General features: G+C 34.8%; 2 protein-coding genes across 3 annotated transcripts; one reads left to right on the plus strand and one right to left on the minus strand.

Moving 5' to 3' along the window:
* Nucleotides 1-11,099: 11,099 nt before the first annotated feature.
* Nucleotides 11,100-13,710, minus strand: Creld (Cysteine rich with EGF like domains). Of its 2 annotated transcripts, XM_076447537.1 has the most exons (5): nucleotides 13,579-13,710; nucleotides 12,782-12,976; nucleotides 11,933-12,590; nucleotides 11,775-11,870; nucleotides 11,100-11,668 (listed from the first exon to the last, which is right to left on the minus strand). In XM_076447537.1, exons 2-5 carry the CDS (start codon nucleotides 12,947-12,949, stop codon nucleotides 11,448-11,450), a joined length of 1,143 nt encoding a protein of 380 aa, XP_076303652.1. In that variant the 5' UTR covers nucleotides 12,950-12,976; nucleotides 13,579-13,710; the 3' UTR covers nucleotides 11,100-11,447. The 2 variants fall into 2 exon arrangements, with proteins under 2 accessions (XP_076303652.1, XP_076303651.1); XM_076447536.1 differs by lacking the exon at nucleotides 13,579-13,710 and having other exon boundaries at nucleotides 12,782-13,224.
* On the plus strand, nucleotides 13,547-18,215 carry Alphacop (coatomer subunit alpha). Its single transcript, XM_076447535.1, has 5 exons — nucleotides 13,547-13,854; nucleotides 13,991-15,215; nucleotides 15,292-16,239; nucleotides 16,323-17,477; nucleotides 17,557-18,215. The coding sequence occupies exons 1-5, from the start codon at nucleotides 13,775-13,777 to the stop codon at nucleotides 17,791-17,793; spliced, it is 3,645 nt and encodes a 1,214-aa protein (XP_076303650.1). The 5' UTR covers nucleotides 13,547-13,774; the 3' UTR covers nucleotides 17,794-18,215.
* The last annotated feature ends 251 nt before the right edge of the window (nucleotides 18,216-18,466 follow it).

Raw genomic sequence — 18,466 nt, forward strand, 5'->3', positions numbered from 1 at the left:
TATAAAATATTCAGCAAAAATTGTATTTTAATGGTTTGTAAATATTAAAATTCCTTCGCGTTAAGCAACTCATCCCCCGCCAACAATAAAACCGCTCGAATAATTCTGGTAAGCGGACAAGGAAAGGAATTCCCGAAGCCACAGAATACAGCCCGGTTTAATGTACGTTAAACATTTTTATTTCGGCCGAGCAACAAATCCTGTTCACCGTTACGGGAATAAAACGCCGACAAGGAATGCAGTTGCCGGGCCGATTTCGCGGCGTTACGATGTTCGATTCGCGAGATTCATAGAATGTCGTACGGGGTTCCGTCAGCGTGTAATTCAGATATGAAAAACGGGGCCAGCAGAGGCCGTAAAATGTCAGGCGAAATTAGTGATCCCGCGAGATACCGTCGTAAACACGATTATTACCAATGAGTCATAGTCGAACGGAGGAGCGAATCCCGCGAGCCGGACATTTTTCTGACCGTCTTTTTTTGCGCTCCGTGCATCGAGAAAGGATAATGCAACGAAAGGCAATTACGGTGTAACTTTCTTTCGGGCAGTTCAACGAAAATTTCTCGACACACTTGACGGAACACTAATGCCTGGAATCGATGAAACGAGAGATCCTCGCGCGTCTCTCGGTACCCGCTGCGCCGACTTGCACGTTTCAGTTGCAGATACCTATCTGCACTTTTCTCCGGTTGCATAGTGACTAATAACGTTTGACAAAAAAGGCTAAATTGTTGCACATTAAGCAGTTACCTCCTCGTGTTACTCATTGTATCCAACAAAACCGCTTCTCGAGATTGCGGGCTTCGAACTCGATCCTCGCAAAGTAGAGTTAAAAATGCCTAATTAGTAGACTGCGGATCATTATGCAAAATAAAAATGTTTCGCATTGATTGTGGGAAGCAGGAATAACATAGAAATTGATTTCATCCCTTCATGACTTTGTTATATTAAAAGCAACGATACAACTATCTTGAATTTTTTTAATCTTTTACTGTTTTATATTTCTCACAACCAATTTTTTCATGAATGCATAAAGATCCGCAGTCTCCTAATTAGGATCTCTACAGCTCGTGATTTTTCAGTTACGCGGAAACTTCTTGAAAGGTAATTCTACACGCAATTGTGAGTCGAGAAGAAAGAATTTCATTTTATGTGTGACACCTGCTACGTCATAATCTATTTTAATTTTATTAAACAAGACACTAGTCTCATGAAACTCTATAATTTTCATTTTTTTAGATAATGTCCAAATTTGTAGAGTATTTTTTATCAAGAATTCTTCTTTTCTAGTTTTCACCGCTGTTATTTTTTATTGAAACAGATACCTTATTGGCTCGGTGCTATGAGCAATGCAAATTTTTTTTTAAACTAAGCCAGCAAGTTCTGCTAATCATAAAAAGTTCTTTATTGGAAACAGTTTTACGATTTTAAATGTAAAACTTGGAAGCACAGGTATGAATCATAGTGACTACAGAGAAGAGGTTGGAATTTGTTGAGGCAGGTCACATGTCGGAACGCGATTTTTTCAATAAATCGTTCGAGTCAAGTGCCTCTTGAGCATGTTTATAAATAGAATGCAATCACGTTATCTAGCGTTTTATTCGCCAGGATCGCGACCGTTACCGCGTTTCAATTATTTCTGTTTCGCGAGAATGATCGTTTTAATGTGTTCGTGAAAGCGATCCGGACAACAGCCGACGACAATGGAGCGGAACGGTGAAAAATCGCGGGAAGAAAGGGAAAAAACAGCGTGTCGAATGATCCCGACACCGGGGATCCGTTGAAATCCGTCCTTCAACCGTTTCGTCCTGTAAAAACCGATTTTGCTTTTTACAGACAGCTCTCTCGCCACGCTGTGAAACCGATCGTGGATTTTTCTTCAATTCGAAAGCGAGAACATCGATCGGTAGGCAAGGTCGTGCGCCATCTTAGCCACACGATAAATCTCCTCGTTTTAAGATTCGTTCGATAAAATATAATTCATAGCAGCAATTAGCGATTATTCGCGTCGGTGGTGTATTACATTGTGACGAAATTTAGCATTTATTCGAAACTTTTTTCGCGTGTGATCTTGTTGAAATTTTTTAGCAATGGCGGCCTCGTGTTAGATAAAATCGTAGCTTTCTATTTGACGAGCTTTCGAATCTTTTTAATTACGGTCTGGTAAAAATTTGATACCCTTTTTTAAGATCTGCTATAAGAATCTCTCGTGTTTCTTTTTTAATTAAATTGTGTAGCAGAGTAATAAATACTCGGTTTACATACGGAGATGTTATCGAACTCTTCTATCTAATCCATACACCAATAGATGTGTAATCTAATTTGCACATTACACGATTCAGCCGATTAAGTTTCATTTTCGCTGCTAATTTTTGTAGTTGCGCCACGAGTTGCTAATGAAACGTAGTTTGCAAGGGACGAACGATCTAATAGCCGATAGACCCGAAAGAATAAACAGTCTAAGTGGCTGTTTCGCGAACTCCGCGATCATCAATCGCTTAGGTGGGAACTGCGTTTCAGAGGCAATTGCATACAGTGTATAATCAACGGTTAATTCTAAACAAACCGATCTACTAAAGCTGCACAGGATTCCGCAAATGGGTGGCCGCGAACAATTCGAAACGGTATTCCGAATCTCACCGGCCAGTCCATCCTCTAATTAATTATGCTCGCAATTAGTGGGCCGAATGCACGGTTCAATTATAATAACATGATAATATATGAGCCATGGAGGGGTCGTTATACCCGGCGCGGTGACGTCATCGTGATTAAAGAAAAAAAGAAGAAGAGATGGATGGAAAGAGAGAAAGAAGAAGATTCTTTATCGCATAATACCGATCTCGAGGGAAAGATATTCATGCAGGAAGGAAACCTGTTAACGTCAATTAAGAAGTACGCTGACAGAGCGCATACGGCGCGAAAGATAATTACGCGTCTTGCATCGTGCGAAATTCAATTTATGCAACGCGCTTTCCTGCGAGCTTTTTTCGTACTGTTTCTCGCCGCTCCTTTTTTTATTCTTAAAAGAAGAAATTCGCTACAGCTCCACCCGTCTTATGCGTGGCGATTAATATACAAAGAGAATTTCAGTCGACCATTTTCGAAGACTTAATTAGTCAGCGCCACACAACTCTTACAAAGATCGACATTATTTGCGAATGTATCACAAAGTCAGGTCGATTATAGGGTGGGGAAAGAATCATTTTTAATCGTAAATTATGGGTGGGCTAATGTGCTCAAAATAATTAGGGGTTCCCGATGGCTGGGGAACATACTAAATATCCAGAATGAAATGTAGTGTATATTTAATGACGCAGAATAGTAATTTCATACGGCGTTTGCGTGGTACTTTTACCGGGCGTTAGTCTTGCCCTTTCACCAGGAAAATTTATTATTATTTTATGCATTATGTACATACATTTTTTTTAATTAACTGTACGATTTTGAAGGCGTTATTTCTGCATAACGAGTGTATTATTTCGTATGCTGTTAGTCGTTCAACTTGTATTATTACTCTTATTTATTAAAATATTGCATTTATACAATCAATATTACTGGAAAAGTATAATAATGTGTTGCATTAAGAAAATGTAATTATTATTGTTAATGAATACAATCTTATAGTTAGATATAATTTATCGTAATTCAGAAAATAATTTAAAAACTCTATTTTTCTCAATGAAGTGGTAAAAGTTAAATTTGACTATTTGCTTTTAAATAAGAAAATATTTGAACTGTATTCCGTACAATCCCGTATTCTACATATAATTTGTCTTTTCTCATTTCCTTTAGAATTAGAGAAAACCAAATTACAGGTTACAGAGGGTTGATTTTGAGACGGTATTAATATTACTCTAATCATGAACACGAGAAAAATCGTTCTATCTATTAAAATACCTTTTACTTACATCAATACCATGCGCAACCGATAAAAGGCAGTGTACGTTAAAAATACAACCATTTTTATTCAAGGTACTCTAAATAGTTTGACCTTTGGCATTATTACATTGAAAATACCTGATTAAGTAAATATTCCGGAACTTCCGCGCTTCCTGTCATGTTCAAAATGTATCGGGAGAGGTTAGGACGCTGTTCGCTGAACCCCGTTGACCCTCGATAATGAATTTTCGATGAGGACATGGATCGTCAACCTCCGGACACTCGGTGCGATCGTTCTGGCTCGGACGGGATCGTCTCGATCGATCCTTTTTTCGATCCTTTTCAACGAAATCTCTTTCACGCCGGCACAATACTTCCGTCGATCACGAGCGCCCGTGACGGAATGCTGGAACACTCGTGCCCGATCTTTCTCCTGCGGTTCGTTACCCCCACTACAAAGACCCTTACGCTCTTTTTTTTATATTTCTTTAAATCCCACGATACCCTTACGATAATCTATCGTCAATTTGTTTAACGATTGCACGCGGGGATACACGGGGTCGGTGGTTTTCAGATACAGGTGACCAGATAACCGTGTTTGATTCCGGCATGACGAATCGAACCAACGACTTCGCTCTATCGCGTTGAATAGTGTTCGATACCGGGCGCGGTGTACATTGACACACTAACACTTGTCCCGCGGAGATGTTTGTTAACCTTGCGAATCAATCTTCCTAATCTTCTATTGTAAATACAAACACGAAAAACTTCTTATCTCGTGACCTTGGTGTCTGGCGATTTTTGATGTATCGATTGTGAAGATCTTTTTAAATGCTTCTTCTGTGTTGGGCACTTGTAGTGTATAAATTGGTGCACTGTTATATTATCGAAGTTTCAACATACTTCTTGCTTTAGGTTCGAAATTAAAAATTGCAAATATTAGAAATAAAATAGTGTACATTATTCTTGAAGAATTATACTATAAAGTCTACTGTAGATAAATTATGAGAATTTATTGGAAACTCTCTCTCTCTCTCTCTTTAGTAAAGGAACATCATTTTTATTTAATAAAATAAATAATATTAATGTTCTTGTGTATTCAAATAATTTACTACCAACTTCCAATCATTTTAAACTATTGGGTTGGCAAGAAAGTATTTTCGGTATTCTATCTAAGGTAAAATGAAACCGAATTTCTTTATTCAAGCGATGTACTTTATTCAATAAAATATTTTCTTATTTATTCTTTTTGGCAAAAGATCATTGAACAAAAGGGAAAATATCTTATTCATTAAGGTTCATTGCTTGAATAAAAAATTGGGCTCTATTTCACCTTAAAATATCGACATTATAATTACAATCCACTTAATACAAATGCAAGAAAAATAAATTTATTATAGTACAATTAATTATACTATACCACAATTGTGGTATAAATGAAACACAATAGATAACGCAATAATAAATAATGTACACGTCTGCAAAATTTGCACTATTTTATGAATCATCCAATATGTCTTCACAAGAAGATATGATTCTTCTTTTCAAATAAGAAAGAAAGTATCGAGATTTTCGAGGTAACATTCATCAGTTAAGATCATACAGGATACTGTCGATCGAGAGGAAAGCGACGATACAGGATCGGTGTTTAAAAAAAAAACATTTCCGGTGTGTCTGGTGGATGCCCACGCGTCGAATGCGTATGTGTGTGTAAGTGGGTGGATACGTTCGTCAGGCTGTCGTCGATCAGTTCCACTCGTCCGGGCAGCCCGCGCGTCGTCAGGTTTATTACGTCATCGGACATCGACCAGCCAATCCCGAATCGTCTGACCAATGTCATGTGACCACACGCCCCCACACGCGTTTTCACCCTCCTCGTACACGCAGCACACGCGCGCGTGGGTATCGCGGGTCCGCATTTCCACAGGCATCTCAGAGCAATTACTCGAACAAAATGGCGACCACACACACAATGACCATTAGTTTTTCCCGAAGATTGTTTCGTTATTTCGATTAACGCACTTTTTTTAACATATATGTTTTCATTAATAAGAATGGGATCGTTTATTGAATGTGATACTAAATATTGAGGGATGTTATAAATATTCTTCTGTTCATATGTATTCTTGAACTAAATAAAAATCTTCAGCCTAATTTTATCAGATGTCAATTCAAGAAAGTTTAACAGAATTTACAGAATTCTTTTTATTCTTTATTCCTTTAATTTCCCTTTACTGAATGGAATTTGATGGAAGTTTCAAATTACATAATCGATTGATTTTAAAGATTTTTAATACGAGATTAACAACCTACAAAAATCAAAGAAATGCAAGAAGGTGGTACGTTTATTTCACTATATCAAAAATTAGGTGTGTTCATATAAAAATGCAAGACTGAAAATATTTGAAAAATAAAGAGGTAGGTTAATAGAAATAATGCGTATTTCATCGTATAAGTATTCTTTGAGCATATAAGAAGTACACTTTCACTGCTGCTAATGAAAAATGGACAGCATCGTACGATAGGATCCCATTGACTTATACGTCGAACGATTTGCATGTATTTGTAATATTGTAGGTGTAACTTTGTCACCGAATAGACCACACCTCTTCCCACATTGTTGAAATTATCCTGCAGATAGCCTTTAGAAATCGACAGCAAATAATCGATAGTTTTGACCAGGAACAGAGTCTGATCTGACCAATGGGCTGTCGGACTAGGAGGGTAGAAGGCGATCCTAATGTGGACCCCCTCGAATCCGTTTCCAGAGATCAGTATATTGTCCTAGCAACCCCTGGCTACTTTCGACCTTCTGTCAGGATTTTCGATGACTATTGGAATAAGAAAATGGCGTATTGCAACAGTGGACAGTCACCATATTGTACCTTTATTGGAAAGGATAGGCACATTGGAGAATCCTATTTCCAAAAATCGATTAATTATCCTTTATCTACACAAATCTTAACGAGTAACATAAATACAGTTAGGAGCAAAACTGATCACATACACTTTAAATCAGAATAGCTTTTTTATGAATGGACCAAACGACTTCAATTTCTCTGTAAGGCTAGAAGAATTAGTTTAGTAAATGACGTCTAAAGAATATGTTGAAAAAATGCATCAAAACAATAGTAAAAATTGATTTTTACGACTTCTTTAACTGGGCCAATAAAGAAAATTTAATGATGTGTTCGATCAACTCGTACAAATTATGTTCTGAAAATTATATTGAAATTGGTTAATCGGTTTTCGAGTTATAAACGATCAAAAGTGGTAAAAATTGCAATAAAAAATGTAAAAATGCAATTTTTCAAGATTTTCGGCCTTTTTACCACTTTTGATCGTTTATAACTCGTAAACTAATTAACCAATTTCAATGAAATTTTCAGAACGTATATAATTTATACGAGTTGACCAAACACATCTTTTAAATTTTCGTTATTGGCCCAGCTAAAAAAATCGTAAAAATCAATTTTTACTATTGTTTTTCACAATTCCGACCAGATGCATTTTTTCAACATATTCTGTAGACGTCATTTACTAAACTAATTCTTCTAGCCTTACAGAGAAATTGAAGTCGTTTGGTCCATTCATAAAAAAGCTATTCTGATTTAAAGTAAGTGTGATCAGTTTTGCTCCTAAGTGTAGACGTGTGATGAATTTTATACAATACCCCCAAAAAACTCTCAAAATCAATTTAAAAGTAGTGCAACTGTTTGTAGCAAAAACTATACATATTTAAAAATTTTGTAATATTTTCACAATCTTCTTCTTGAAAACTTGCTGCACCACATTTTTTTATAACCGAACACGCTGAGTGGAACGAATGAAACGGTTAGGGGTAAAACGTAACCCCTAAAAATCTAACCGATCCCCTTTTCTGAAGCCATGCACCGGTTACCCACTATTTTTTTTAGTCTAACATGCTGCATTTTCTTGTATTATCATATGTGACAAACTAACGATCAAGTAAAATTAAGTAATAGTACAGCGTTTTTAAATCTAACAAACCAGGAATTTGATACGGTAATGATGCTAATTACAAAATTATGTAAAAATGAATTGATATTACTTACCTAATCTGGATACAAAGATTAACAATTCTCAATTTACAATATTTCATCGTACAATGCAAAAAACATAACATACACTTGATTACACTTCATTCCAATTCTGAAGATTATTAAAAGATTTACTTATTCACAACTCACCAACTGAACAATTCGTAAGTAGACCTACATTATTTAAAATTACACATACTAATTTTCAATACTTCACTACGATTTCGTCATTATTATTATTTAACACTTCGTTAAACCACACATTTGTAGAGAAAAGAAAGATTATTACAAATGATATTACAAATTCACAATTTATTTGGAAATATAATTGTAACAGTGCTCCGAAAATATCACAGCATCGATGTTTTAGAGAACTTCACAGTTCTTATACCAGTAACGTACTGAACTCTGACACATATAGTATTCCTTCGCCTGTTGGGGTTGTGTTATTATTATTTAAAACAACCCTTCAAGCGACGCGGAGGGTAAAGTTACGGGATAGAACCTTTGAACAGAGGAAAGGGGGAACTAAAAAGTTGGAAGGGTGAACAGTTTTTGGTCCAGGTGCTAGCAATCTCTGGTAGTGGAGAGTAGGGATACACGAACACTCTCTTCTGATTTTTTTCTTTCTAACAGTCTAAAAAATATAGTATAACAATGGAAAACAAATTTTTAGATATTTTCCAAATTCTCGAATAAAAAGATGTTTTGTGATACATTCAACTACATTCTGAAAATAAGTTTGTTAATTACACTATCCAAATTGTAATTTTTTTTTCGTTCCGATAACCAGTTGACGATTCTTACACATTTCGGTACACTAAATATGAATGCGAAAGTCGTCTTCCTTTATCACCCTCAGTTTATGGGAAACGTTAAAAAAGAAGTCAGATTTCCAACTTTAATTATTATTACAAGAGGATTAGTTTGCATCCTTGGCTCGTTGGACGTTTGTAAAAGATCGCAAAATCGTTTATAATAATGTTTATAACAGTAAAAATTACTGTCTAATTTTATTATTGCATTTGAGAATCATAGCAATTTTATGTACATGAAAATTCCGCTCATATATGTTTTTATCATAAAACCAATATAAATGTTATGCACTACTTTTTGGGTAAAATACAATATTGGCACGAATTTTTAACTGAACTGCGGCGTTTTAGAATTTAGAACTCACAATAATTCTAAATGGAATAAGCATTATTATTCTATTATTTAAAATAAACTTGAATTTTATTTATAACAAATAAAGATCTAAAACATTGAATAATGGAACATTTTATTGAAAGTAGGTCATATAACAATTAGAAAATTTGCATGTAATAATTATGTTTAATATTCACTTAGAAGATTTTGGAATCCCAAGATTCCAAGATCATAAATCCTCCCTCAAAAAATGTTAATATGGATATATTATATTAAATATTGCAATAGATTACTTTGATTGTACTATTCTATATGACACGTTGAGCGCACAGTTTTTCTTTCGAGAAAGTACTTAATCTTACTCGCCCTCTGCGTGTCATTCGATGTACTAATGCTCAAATACTTTTCAAATATTTAAATATTCAAAATAAAGACCCAACTCAGCTTCGTCTTATTGCTTTATAGTTTATATAAAACATAAAACCAAGTACTAACAAGAATACAATTAACTTACATTATTTTTCTGAACTTTCAAATTATACTTATTACAATTACAGATTACAAATCGACATCACCCAACAATGCAAAATTTTTGAAAACGTATGCGATACACTGTACACGATGACAAAAGAGGAAAAAGCGCCGCAGTCTCAATAGGGCAAAAAAGGGACGAATTGCTTAAAAAGAGGAAGATGCAACCTACTGGTGCAGTTTATAGAGAAGTGTTGTGTCAGCGGAGGAACCAACATCTAATGTCTGCACAATATCGGATTGTCATTATCGTCTACAGTTTGTAGTTTGTCCATTACAAACTCTTTTATTTGAGATGCATCACTAGCAGTTGAGTTAACAACTAACCCGCTCTAAAAATTATTAATATGGATATATTGTAAGTATTGCAATTTTAGACACAGACTATCTGTAAATGTATACAATAAAAGGCATCGTTTTAACTGCGAGAAAATATGTCTTCGATTAGCCATCTATAGGAGAAAATTGTAACTAATGAAAATCATGTGCAGCATTATCCAAATTTGGCCCACGAGGCAATGGAACTTTTCCTACTCTGTCCTCGTTGCTATGAAACTCAAGACAATAATCGTAACGTAATACATTTATGTATCCATTGTTGAACGCGAGGAATTTTTATTTTTCTACCTTCTGCACTACTGAAATGCTTAAAAATTTTCGAATATAAACACTCCCTCTTTTAACTTCAAATCTCGATGAAAAATTCTACTCTATAACTCATCTAATACTGTATTGACTGTATGCTATTTTGTCTTGTGTGTCTCTAGTCTCTTCTAGACTTCTACACCTCATCTCAATTTATTCATTTATTGTGACCTACTCTAGCAGCTGACCTACATTATTTAATAAGCTCTAAAGATCTAGTACTACTAGTAAAAACTAAAGTAAACCAGCCAAAACAAATTAGTCACATTAATTATAGTATTCTTTTACTTTAAAAGAATTTAAATTTTTAAAGTACGTGAAAAATTCAGTTAAATTACATTACTGAAAAAGTTTCGTCTTTAAATCTGTCTAAAAAAAGCTATAATAATGAAAAGCTTCGTCCAAAAAATGAATATGGATATGATATGATATTAAATATATTGCAAATTAGGCCGTCTCATCACGACATATGTATATAGAAACTGTGACATTTTCTCAAGCGAGAAAACACTTGTCTAGTATAGCCCTCTAGCGGAAAGAAATGCAAATAATAGATAATATCTACAAGGGGCCCTATATAATTTTGAGAAATCTCTTCGGCGGTGAATTCTGCACATCTTCTAAACACAAGCTAGGAAATATTTTACCTCTCAATTTACATTAAATACATTAAAATAATATAATAATAACATAACTTTACAAATAAACAACTAAAGTATTTTTAGTAGTGTCAATTATATATAAATGCTCGCAAATTGATTGCATCATATTAAAATAATACTTTTATAAATAATACAATTACGAGCTGTACTATTCTTAAAATAAAAAATATTACATTGTACGTTAGTTCATGTTACTTTTATTCATAAATTATCTCATAATTACATTTAAAGACAAGTTAATAAATAATTGACATAAAAATCTTCAATACGAAAAACTGGTTTATTTTATATTAAATTAAATTACATATCAGGTTAAGTAGCAAGTTCATTTCATTTGAATAAAAATATGAAATTGATAAACAGTAGATCAGATCATGTTTGTTGACTTCTTGAGATTTCTTTTGCAGTTTTCAATGAAATAAGAATGATGAATTGAATGAATTATTGCGACATAATATAGAACAAACTTTTCACTCACACCATTATATTTAAAAATTTGGTAAATCATGTATATACAAATTTAGGCTGGACCTAGAATATCCAAATTTGCTGTAGTATCTTGAACATTACTATTAGCTATCATGTATTCAGAGACTGATATGTAGAGTCCAACTAATAATCCAATTACACTTGCTATATAAATGTTTCTTTGGAAAATAATACATGTTGCTACACAAAGTCCAAAATATGTAGCATATCTGGCAATATTTTCTTGTTTTCTGCGACCCAAAATATCAGAATCTATAATAAAAAAAATATACATTAGAATAATCTCAATAACGTATATTGTTATCACTTCTGCATAAAGCGACTTCTATTATATATGTATATCATCTATTAAACTTACTTATACATAAATTATCTTTCTTATGATATTCTTCAGCACATTTTATACACATATCTGGACCATCACCTGTGCAACCATTGCAAGCTTTGTCGCAACCTACATTAAATAAAAAGATTAGTTTGTTTCTTTTCAGTGAAATGTAATTTCATCCAACTTACTTAAGCATGTGTAACCTCCATCCTTATTGATACAAAATTGATTACCAGGACAATATTCATCACTATGTATGCATTCATCAATATCAACACATCCTTGCTCATCCATCATCTGCCATCCTTCTATACATTCCTCACAGTTGTTTGGTCCTGCTCCTTTACAAGAACCATCGCAGGCATCATGACATTCAGAGCACAATAATTTGTTCTCATCTTTATAAGATTCATAAAATCCAGAAGTACATTCAGAACAACTGTCTCCTTGATAGCCTTTATCGCAGAAGCATCCACCGTTTCCTTTTCTAGTGCCTGCTCCTTTACATTTACCATTATTATTACAAATTTTATCTGGAAAACCTGGACACGGTGTACATTGAGGTCCAAAATGATCTTGCGGACAGCAGCGCTCTGTTTCTTGAATGCATATATAATCAAATATATCTGGATGTTTGTTTTGATGATTAAACCACCAATCTTCTATCTTGCTTTCTAATTCTTCTGCTAAAGAGTGGCATTGGGTTTCGCCCCGTTCTACTTCTTTACACAAGTGTTCTTGTATCTCTATTAATCTGGTCTCACTTTTCGAATATGAACCTAATTTGTCCTCTTCCCATGCACTGTCACCTCCATCAAATTTTTCACGTTTAGTTCTTTCTATGCCCTTTAAAACAAAAATTGTATTGGTAAAATACGAATGCAGCATTTTGATGAAATGTTTAAATGATAATATAATTATTAAACAAAGTATATACAGTACTTCAACATGTACAAAGCATTGTATATTGTCAACGATTTGTATTTACAATTACAATCTTCTTTTCGTTCGAAATACATAAAAGATAATAAACTCACCTTTTTAAAACTATTTATTAAGACCTTACAAGCTGCACAAGGAGGAAATTGTTGCGCTTTGAGTTCGTCGCTTAATGGTTTTTTGTCACACTCCACAGGGACAGTAATGTAAAATATAATAAACAAACTCAACAAATGAAGGGAAACAACATCGATAGTTTTTCGCATTATTCTACTTGAATGTGCCGGCCACTACTATACGTCAACATGTACATACGTAAAAATATAATGTGTGAAAGACCCTTATCACTTCTTTGAAAATAAAAGGAAATCAAAACCTCAACTGATTTATTTCATAATATCTTACATACAATCATATTTCGTAGAAAATTTCGTGAATACTTTCAAAATAAATGATCAAATCACAGATTTTTCTAGAGCACTGTGAAAGACCAGACGACAAAACAGTGTTTTATAAATGAGCATGCGCGTTATAAACAGTATGTCTAAACATTGAACCAATCAAAGATTGGCACATAGTTCTTCCAGTTATGAGAGATATATGCATCAGCATTTATACTGCTTGCATATAGTACTAATTTTGAATAATGCAATTCGAATTTAATATTTTATCAAATATTTTAATGACTCTAATTATCCATTCGATAACATTAAAACAACTACATCATCGTTCTTTCTGTAGATAATATTGTTATTTATCAATCCACTATGCACTACAAATAAGACACAGATACGCTATAAACATTGTACGAAGAAATTTTTAATTGAAATAAAATAATAGACCTCGTTTCTGAATATATGTTGTATGTGAAATATTAGGTGCAACTTTTACTCACACGAAGCGAAATCTGAAATTATTTTTCTATGGTAGTGTCCAGTAATATCCTCCAAACAGCACGTGAATATCTACTGAGCTAGAGTATTTCGTGGCAGTAGTGACGTGTCTTCAGTCGTGTCAAATTTTCAGAGGTTAGGAAGAGGGTATGTGTGTTTAAATTTTAAATATATTATTTTCTTGACGTTCAATAAAAGATGTTGACGAAATTTGAAACAAAGTCTGCACGTGTAAAAGGACTTTCTTTTCATCCGAAACGTCCCTGGGTTCTCGCAAGGTAAGCGCAATCTTTCGTTTTCATCATTTTTATTTTAATACAGACTCGTTCTTCCTTACATAAATCGTATTTATTATTCTACAAAATACTTATTAAAACATAACGCTTAACAATTAACAGAAATATATTTTTACAGTTTACACAATGGAGTTATACAGTTATGGGACTATCGTATGTGTACCCTATTAGACAAATTTGATGAACACGACGGACCTGTTCGTGGAATCTGTTTCCACAATCAACAACCGCTGTTCGTATCCGGTGGAGATGATTACAAAATTAAAGTTTGGAATTACAAACAACGCAGATGCATCTTTACGTTGTTAGGACATTTAGACTATATCAGAACAATTCTATTTCATCAAGAATATCCATGGATTCTAAGTGCATCGGACGACCAAACAATCCGTATTTGGAACTGGCAAAGTCGCACTTGCATTTGCGTCTTAACTGGGCATAACCACTATGTCATGTGTGCGCAGTTCCATCCTACGGAAGACATAATAGTTTCAGCTTCTTTGGATCAAACGGTTAGAGTATGGGACATTTCTGGCTTAAGAAAAAAGAACGTAGCTCCTGGTCCTGGAGGCCTGGAAGATCATCTAAAAAATCCTGGTGCAACGGATTTGTTTGGTCAAGCCGATGCTGTGGTAAAACATGTCCTAGAAGGGCACGACCGTGGTGTCAATTGGGCAGCCTTTCACCCTACATTACCTTTGATTGTCTCTGGAGCTGATGATAGACAAATTAAAATGTGGAGAATGAACGATGCTAAAGCATGGGAAGTAGATACGTGTCGTGGTCATTACAACAATGTTTCTTGTGTCTTATTCCATCCTAGACAAGACTTAATTCTTTCAAATGCAGAGGATAAAAGTATTCGTGTATGGGACATGACAAAACGTAGTTGTTTACACACATTCAGAAGAGAACATGAAAGATTCTGGGTACTTGCTGCTCACCCTACATTAAATCTCTTTGCTGCTGGTCATGACTCTGGAATGATCATTTTCAAACTCGAGAGAGAACGTCCAGCATATGCTGTACATGGGAATGTTCTCTATTATGTGAAAGAACGTTTTCTCAGAAAATTGGACTTCACTACCTCGAAAGATACCTCTGTTATGCAACTTCGTGGAGGTGGAAAGACTCGTCCTTACAGTATGTCTTACAATCAAGCTGAAAATGCTGTTTTAATTTGCACAAGATCAGCCAACAATATCGAAAATAGTACTTATGATTTGTGCATGATACCTCGTGAGGGTGATTCTATGACCGAGGCAGACACAAAACGAGATTCTGGTGTCACTGCTATTTGGGTAGCAAGAAATCGTTTTGCTGTGTTGGACAGGGGTTATTCGGTATGTATTTATAAAATGAATTGCATGCAATATCTTAAAGGCGATTGAATATAATCGATGTATCATTTTGTTGCAGTTGATCATCAAAAATTTGAAAAATGAGTTTACCAAGAAGGTGCAGATTCAGAATTGCGATGAAATATTCTATGCTGGCACAGGAATGCTTCTTTTACGTGATGCTGACCAAGTAACGCTCTTTGACGTTCAGCAGAAGAGAACATTAGCTGAAGTGAAGATCTCTAAATGCAGATACGTTGTTTGGTCCAGCGACATGTCTCACGTCGCTCTACTTGCAAAACATACCGTGAATATCTGCAACAGACGATTAGAATCCCTATGCTCTGTTCATGAAAATACCAGAGTTAAATCTGGAGCGTGGGATGACTCCGGAGTATTTATTTATACCACTAGCAATCACATTAAATATGCAATTAACAATGGTGATCACGGCATCATCCGCACATTAGATTTACCAATATATGTGACCAGAGTCAAAGGCAATCAAGTTTATTGTCTAGATAGAGAGTCTCGAACACGAATCCTTAGAATAGATCCAACCGAATATAAATTCAAACTTGCTTTAATCAATAGAAAGTACGAAGAAGTGTTGCATATGGTTCGAAATGCAAATCTTGTTGGTCAGTCTATAATCGCGTACCTGCAACAAAAAGGATACCCTGAAGTTGCATTGCACTTTGTTAAAGATGAGAAAACTAGATTCGGTCTTGCTCTGGAATGCGGAAATATCGAGGTCGCTTTAGAGGCAGCAAAATCCCTCGACCAGAAAACCTGTTGGGAAAGTTTGGCTCAAGCAGCCTTGCTGCAGGGTAATCATCAAGTTGTGGAGATGTGTTACCAAAGAACAAAGAATTTCGAAAAATTGTCATTCCTTTACCTCATCACTGGCAACTTGGAAAAACTACGTAAAATGATAAAAATCGCAGAAATTAGAAAGGATGTCTCTGGTCAGTATCAAGGTAGCCTGCTACTTGGAGACATATACGAACGTGCAAAGATTTTAAGAGTACGTATTTCTACAGTTATTAGTCAAGATTTAATTTATTGTTACTAGAGGTAACTTTTCTCATCTTATTTCCTTATTTTCAGAATTCCGGGCAAGCATCTTTAGCTTATGTAACAGAGAAGGTTCACGGCATTTCATCTTCAGAAGATGATGCTCAATACAGCTCCATGAGCGAAGAACTTTCTGCGTTAGAAAAAGGAGCAGTGTATCTCCGACCACCGGTACCTATTCAACAAGCTGAAAATAACTGGCCGTTATTAACAGTTTCTAAAGGTTTCTTCGAGGGTGCAATGTTGTCACGAGGAAAGAGTCAAGTGGCTGCTGCTTTAGCTCCAGAAGATGATAGTACTGTGCCTGTTGAAGGATGGGGCAATGATGAGGAATTAGGAATAGATGATGAGGAAGGTGGGGAAACGGAACAACCACCCGAAGGAGAAGAAAGTGCTGGATGGGATGTTGAAGAAGTGGATCTACCTCCAGAACTTGAAGTAGCAACCACTTCGGCACAAGGTGGTTACTACACACCACCTGCAAAAGGGGTAGCACCAACGCAACATTGGGTGAACAATTCCCAATTAGTTGTAGACCATATACTGGCTGGATCATTTGAATCGGCGTTTAGATTACTAAATGATCAAGTTGGCGTTGTTGAATTTTCCCCTTACGAGAATCTCTTTATGAGTACTTTTGCACGTGCTAGAGCAGCTTTTGATACATTACCCAGTACACCTTCACTATATACCTATCCCCAAAGAAATTGGAAAGATGCGAATCTTAAAAGCGGTCTGCCCGCAGTGGGATTACATCTTACAGATTTAGTCCAGAGACTGCAAGTTTGTTATCACTTGACTACCGGTGGAAAATTCCGGGAAGCAATAGATAAATTCCAAGCAATACTGCTTAGTGTACCGCTGTTGGTTGTGGACACGAGACAAGACATTGCAGAAGCACAGCAGTTGATTCAGATTTGCAGAGAATACATTTTAGGTCTGAAGATGGAAACTGAAAGGAAGAATCTGCCTAAAGCCACTCTAGCCGAACAAAAACGCATTTGTGAAATGGCAGCTTACTTTACTCATTGCAGTTTACAACCCGTACATCAGATTCTCACTTTACGGATAGCTGTAAATATGTTCTTCAAATTAAAGAACTACAAAACTGCTGCGTCATTCGGCAGGCGATTGCTTGAACTAGGACCTAAACCAGATTTAGCACAACAAGTTAGGAAACTTTTACAAGTATGTATTTTTTCGTATGTACTATGCAAATGTATATTGTATTGGGATTTTTTTTCAATAATGTTTTGTTTCATTTTAGGCATGTGACAAGAGCCCAATGGATGAACACCAATTAGCGTATGATGAACATAATCCATTTTCATTGTGTGCTAGTACATTCGTTCCAATCTATAAAGGAAAACCAGAACTCAAGTGCCCACTGTGTGGAGCAAGTTATTTGCCACAATTTAACGACACAGTATGTAAAGTCTGCGACGTTGCATTAATCGGTAAAGAATGCATTGGTTTAAGGATAAGTCCTGTACAATTCCGATAAGTTTTCGCCATGTTTTTATATTAATTAATATAGCAATCGAAATGTTATTATCATCTAAAAATAAATATAAAAAAAGCACTATAAATATAGTATCAATTTTTCTATTTGTTAACTGTATTAGATGTGAAAGGTATTATGTCATTCCAAAAAGTATTGTAAATATCATAAAACAAAAAATGTGAATCTGGATATTGAAGAAAATGTTTCCTGCAATCATGTATCAAGGGAAAGATGCATTTTACTATGTTTATATTGTTATTACTCCATACAAGAACAATATAAAGTATATTTTGAAAATGAGGATGGAAATTCATGAATTTCAGTAGATATTAAGATTATAATTTTGTATGCTTATTTTAGAAAATTTTAATTTGTACAATTAATTTTGTGCATATTTAATAAATGTTTTTTCGCAATTAATTGAAATGTTTTTTTATTAACTTAAAAATATGAAACAGTATTTCTCTGCACTACAAAGTGCATTGTTTCTCGCTCATTCTGAGGCTTAACATTCTAAACACATCATTCATATTTCTCTAAATATAAACACAGAGGATTCTGTGACAATTTAGCTTTTAGATTTAGATTCAAATTTCCCTCCTATCTCTATTGGTAATACTGTATTAATTGGTAGCACTTTCATGGCTAAGTTCATGCAGTCACGCAACAATGA

Source organism: Lasioglossum baleicum, chromosome 3 (assembly GCF_051020765.1).
Source record: "Lasioglossum baleicum chromosome 3, iyLasBale1, whole genome shotgun sequence".
In the NCBI taxonomy this organism is placed as follows: domain Eukaryota; kingdom Metazoa; phylum Arthropoda; class Insecta; order Hymenoptera; family Halictidae; genus Lasioglossum; species Lasioglossum baleicum.

Coding starts and splice junctions, on each gene's coding strand:
- Creld (XM_076447537.1), bottom strand. CDS start 12,949: ATGCGAAAAACTATCGATGTTGTTTCCCTTCATTTGTTGAGTTTGTTT. Junction 11,871..11,932: donor TGGAGGTTACACATGCTTAA/GTAAGTTGGATG, acceptor TATTTAATGTAG/GTTGCGACAAAGCTTGCAAT. Junction 11,669..11,774: donor GAAAGATAATTTATGTATAA/GTAAGTTTAATA, acceptor TTTTTATTATAG/ATTCTGATATTTTGGGTCGC.
- Alphacop (XM_076447535.1), top strand. CDS start 13,775: ATGTTGACGAAATTTGAAACAAAGTCTGCACGTGTAAAAGGACTTTCT. Junction 13,855..13,990: donor CGTCCCTGGGTTCTCGCAAG/GTAAGCGCAATC, acceptor ATATTTTTACAG/TTTACACAATGGAGTTATAC. Junction 17,478..17,556: donor AAGTTAGGAAACTTTTACAA/GTATGTATTTTT, acceptor GTTTCATTTTAG/GCATGTGACAAGAGCCCAAT.